This window comes from Penaeus monodon, unplaced genomic scaffold, assembly GCF_015228065.2.
Source record: "Penaeus monodon isolate SGIC_2016 unplaced genomic scaffold, NSTDA_Pmon_1 PmonScaffold_23574, whole genome shotgun sequence".
Taxonomy (NCBI): Eukaryota; Metazoa; Arthropoda; class Malacostraca; order Decapoda; family Penaeidae; genus Penaeus; species Penaeus monodon.
Window position 1 is genome coordinate 1 of NW_023653670.1, and position 3,721 is coordinate 3,721.

The window sequence follows — 3,721 nt, forward strand, 5'->3', positions numbered from 1 at the left end:
TTTCCTCATTAGGAGATGCTGTGGGCTCCTAAGGAGCCGATGTTGAGATGGGACAACCAAGAAAATGTTTATTTCTTCTCGGTCTTCTTGGGGAGGAGCACAGCCTGGAGTTAGGCAGAACACACCCTGGGCAATGTGACGCAGACAGCAGCTTGTTGAGCTCTTCATCTTACGGATGGCAAGCTGCAAGTGACGGGGGATGATACGGGTCTTCTTGTTGTCACGAGCGGCGTTACCTGCCAATTCCAGGACCTCAGCGGCCAGGTATTCCATGACGGCAGCCAGGTACACGGGGGCACCAGCTCCCACACGCTCGGCGTAGTTGCCCTACGCAGAAGGCGGTGAATTCTGCCAACAGGGAACAGAAAGCCCGCCCAGCTGGAGCGGGACTTTGACTTCCCCCTTTACCTTACCACCCTTACCACGACCAGACATGATGTTTGCTTTTTAGGTACTTTATAAACCTTATCGCTGTTTGTCGAGCTAGCTTTTATAGGCGGCCCCGGTGACTGAGTCAGATTGCGACGGCTGGCATGTGGAACGGACCTCAGATGAGCCAGTAGTCGTGGTCCTGTACGCGGAGGCTGGCATGCGCGTCGAACAATAAAAGGAAAAAGTGAGTGGGGAGCTTCATTCTTCGTGCCGTAAGTACGATTGACATCATGCCACCCAAAACTTCCGGAAAGGCTGCCAAGAAGGCCGGTAAGGCCCAAAAGTCTATCACCAAGGGTGATAAGAAGAAGAAGCGCAGGAGGAAGGAGAGCTACAGCATCTACATCTACAAGGTGCTCAAGCAGGTCCACCCTGACACTGGTATCTCCTCCAAGGCCATGTCTATCATGAACTCTTTCGTGAATGACATTTTTGAACGCATTGCAGCTGAGGCTTCCCGCCTTGCACACTACAACAAGCGTTCCACCATCACCAGCCGGGAGATTCAGACCGCTGTCAGGTTGTTGCTGCCCGGAGAACTGGCTAAGCACGCCGTTAGTGAGGGAACTAAGGCCGTCACCAAGTACACTTCTTCCAAGTAAATCTCTAGGTTGCATGATTTACTTGCCTCCTAGAACAACATCGGCTCCTTTAGGAGCCACAGATCGTGATAAAGCAGATATACAATGACGTTAGTAACCCAATTGCCACCACTACCTTTCCTGCTAGTACTAGTACTACTAGTAGTAGTATTAGTACTACTACTACTGCTACTACTACTACTACTACTACTACTACTACTACTGCTGCCACCACTACCATTCTGTTCTAGAAGTTCATGTATTATTGCCAACATTGTGATAATTAATTATACTCCTATTACTACCACTACCATTACTGTCCTATAAGTTTATTTAATTTTTTACCAACATTTTTGATAATCATAGTACTACTACTACCCTTACTGTCCTACATGTTTAAATTTTTATCAACATTGTGATAATCATACTTTAGTCCGTACCCTTATTGTCCTTTAAGTTAATTTTTTTCTTTCCAACATTTTGATAATCAAAAGTCCCAAAAGAATAATGACACTATCCAATCTTTGGGATTTAAAAAAAACACATTTCCCGCCTATTTTAAGGAAAGTGCAAAAAAGGGTAGTAGTTCACTAGGGGCCCCTACTACTTCTACTACAAATACTCCTCCTACTCCCGGGATATTTTTTATTTATTTTAGTAATAACCTTTTGGGTCATTGCATTTTTTTTATTCTGGGCACTCAAAGTGAGCCCTAAAATAATGTTTAATTGGGTTTTGGGTGGTTTTTTGATTGCAATTTTATATATATATAATATAATATAATTTATATATATATTGGTGTGTGTATAGGGGGTATATTGGTTTTATATAGTAAATGATTAAATGAGAGAGTGTATTTGTGTGTGTGGTTGTATATTTTTATCACATTATTTTTTATATATATTTTATATTTTTTATATTTTTATATATAAAATATACAATATAATACCCCTATAAGAGAGAGGGGAAGAGGTGTGTTTAAATATTACGGGTTTCCCACACCACACAAAAATATATAATTATATTTTACAATGGGGGGGGAGAGGGGGTTTATATATACAGTATTTTTAAAAAATAATCCCTATATATAATATAAAACGCAATAAAAAATAAAGTTTAAAAGAGAGAGAGAGAGAAAAATGTGTGTTGGGATTTATGTATTTTATATACAGTAAATTTTTATACAAATATTTAGATTTTAAAAATATATTTTTGTGTGGGTGGTTTTGTGTGGGGGTGGTGGCTATAAAAATACATATATTACAAAAAAGGAATATATACAATGAGAGAGAGGGGTTTGTATAAAGTTTGTATATATATACAAAATCTTTGTTACATGTATATATGTTTATATAATGTATACATTATAATTTTATAAATATATTATATATATTTTTATATATATATATTTTAAAATATTACTATAGAGAGGGAGGTATGTTTTGTGTATATTATATAGAGTATTTATATACAATATATATATAAAAATTTTAATATATATATATATATTTTATATTTTATGTAATTTTTTATGTATTTTATATAATATATATACGCAATATAAATATATTTTATATATAATGAGAGAAGGGGTGTATGTGTTTGTATAAAATATAGTGTTTATATATGTATTATAAATTTTTACATGTTATTAAAGTATTAAAATAGAAAAGATGTATGTATGTAAAGAAATTTTATGAGAGAGGGGGGAAGTGGTAAGGGGTGTTTATAAAATTTTACAGTAAATTTAAAATACAATATATATATTTTTATATTATATATATATATATTATATAAATATTATGTGGGGGTGTGTGTGTGTGTATGTTTATTTTATTTATTATTATATTTAAAATAATATATATATATTTTACAAAAAAAGGGAAAAGGGGAAAAAGTATTAAAATAGGGATTTATTTTAAAATATATATAAAATTAATATAACATTACCCCACACAAAAATTATTTATATATATTCAATGAGAAAACAGAGGATTGTGTTGTGTATATTATAAATATATATATTTATGGGATGTATAAATTTTTATAAAAAAATAGTAATAGTAATAATACTAATAATATCATTATGAATATTATTATTAAGAATACTACTACTAAAATAATAATAATAATAATAATAATAATAATAATAATAATAAAGTATAATAATAAATTATAAAATAATAATAATAATGGTAATAATAATAGTAATAATAATGGTAATAATAATAGTAATAATAATAATAATAATAATAATAATAATAATAATAAAAATAATAATCATAATAATAATCGTATTATTAGTATCAATATTAATAGTAATAATATAATAATTTTTAAATTTATATTGTTAATAATATTATTATTTATTTTTATTATTGAATATAATAATAATATTTTTATAGTATTACTATAATAGTAATAATAGCATTAAAAAAAAAAATATAATAAAAAATAATAATAATAAAAATAATAATAATGAATAATAATAATAATAATAATAATAATAATAAATAATATAATAATAATAATAATAATAATAAATAATAATGATAATAATAATAATAATGATAATAATAATAATGATAAAAATAATAATAATAGTGATAATAATAATAACAATAATAATAATAATGGAAATAAAAATAGTAATAATAATGGTAATAATAATAGTAATAAAAATATAATAATAATAATACTAATAATAA

The 3,721-nt window shown here is 29.4% G+C and overlaps 1 protein-coding gene and 1 pseudogene across 1 annotated transcript; one reads left to right on the forward strand and one right to left on the reverse strand.

Moving 5' to 3' along the window:
- Positions 1 to 68: 68 nt before the first annotated feature.
- Positions 69 to 435, reverse strand: LOC119570266 (annotated as a pseudogene).
- A 77-nt stretch (positions 436 to 512) lies between these two features.
- On the forward strand, positions 513 to 1,095 carry LOC119570265 (histone H2B). Its single transcript, XM_037918075.1, has one exon. It carries the CDS (start codon positions 663 to 665, stop codon positions 1,032 to 1,034), a length of 372 nt encoding a protein of 123 aa, XP_037774003.1. The 5' UTR covers positions 513 to 662; the 3' UTR covers positions 1,035 to 1,095.
- Positions 1,096 to 3,721: the final 2,626 nt, after the last annotated feature.

Bases quoted from the DNA above. Each gene is read 5' to 3' on its own strand.
- LOC119570265 (XM_037918075.1), top strand. From the start codon at position 663: ATGCCACCCAAAACTTCCGGAAAGGCTGCCAAGAAGGCCGGTAAGGCC.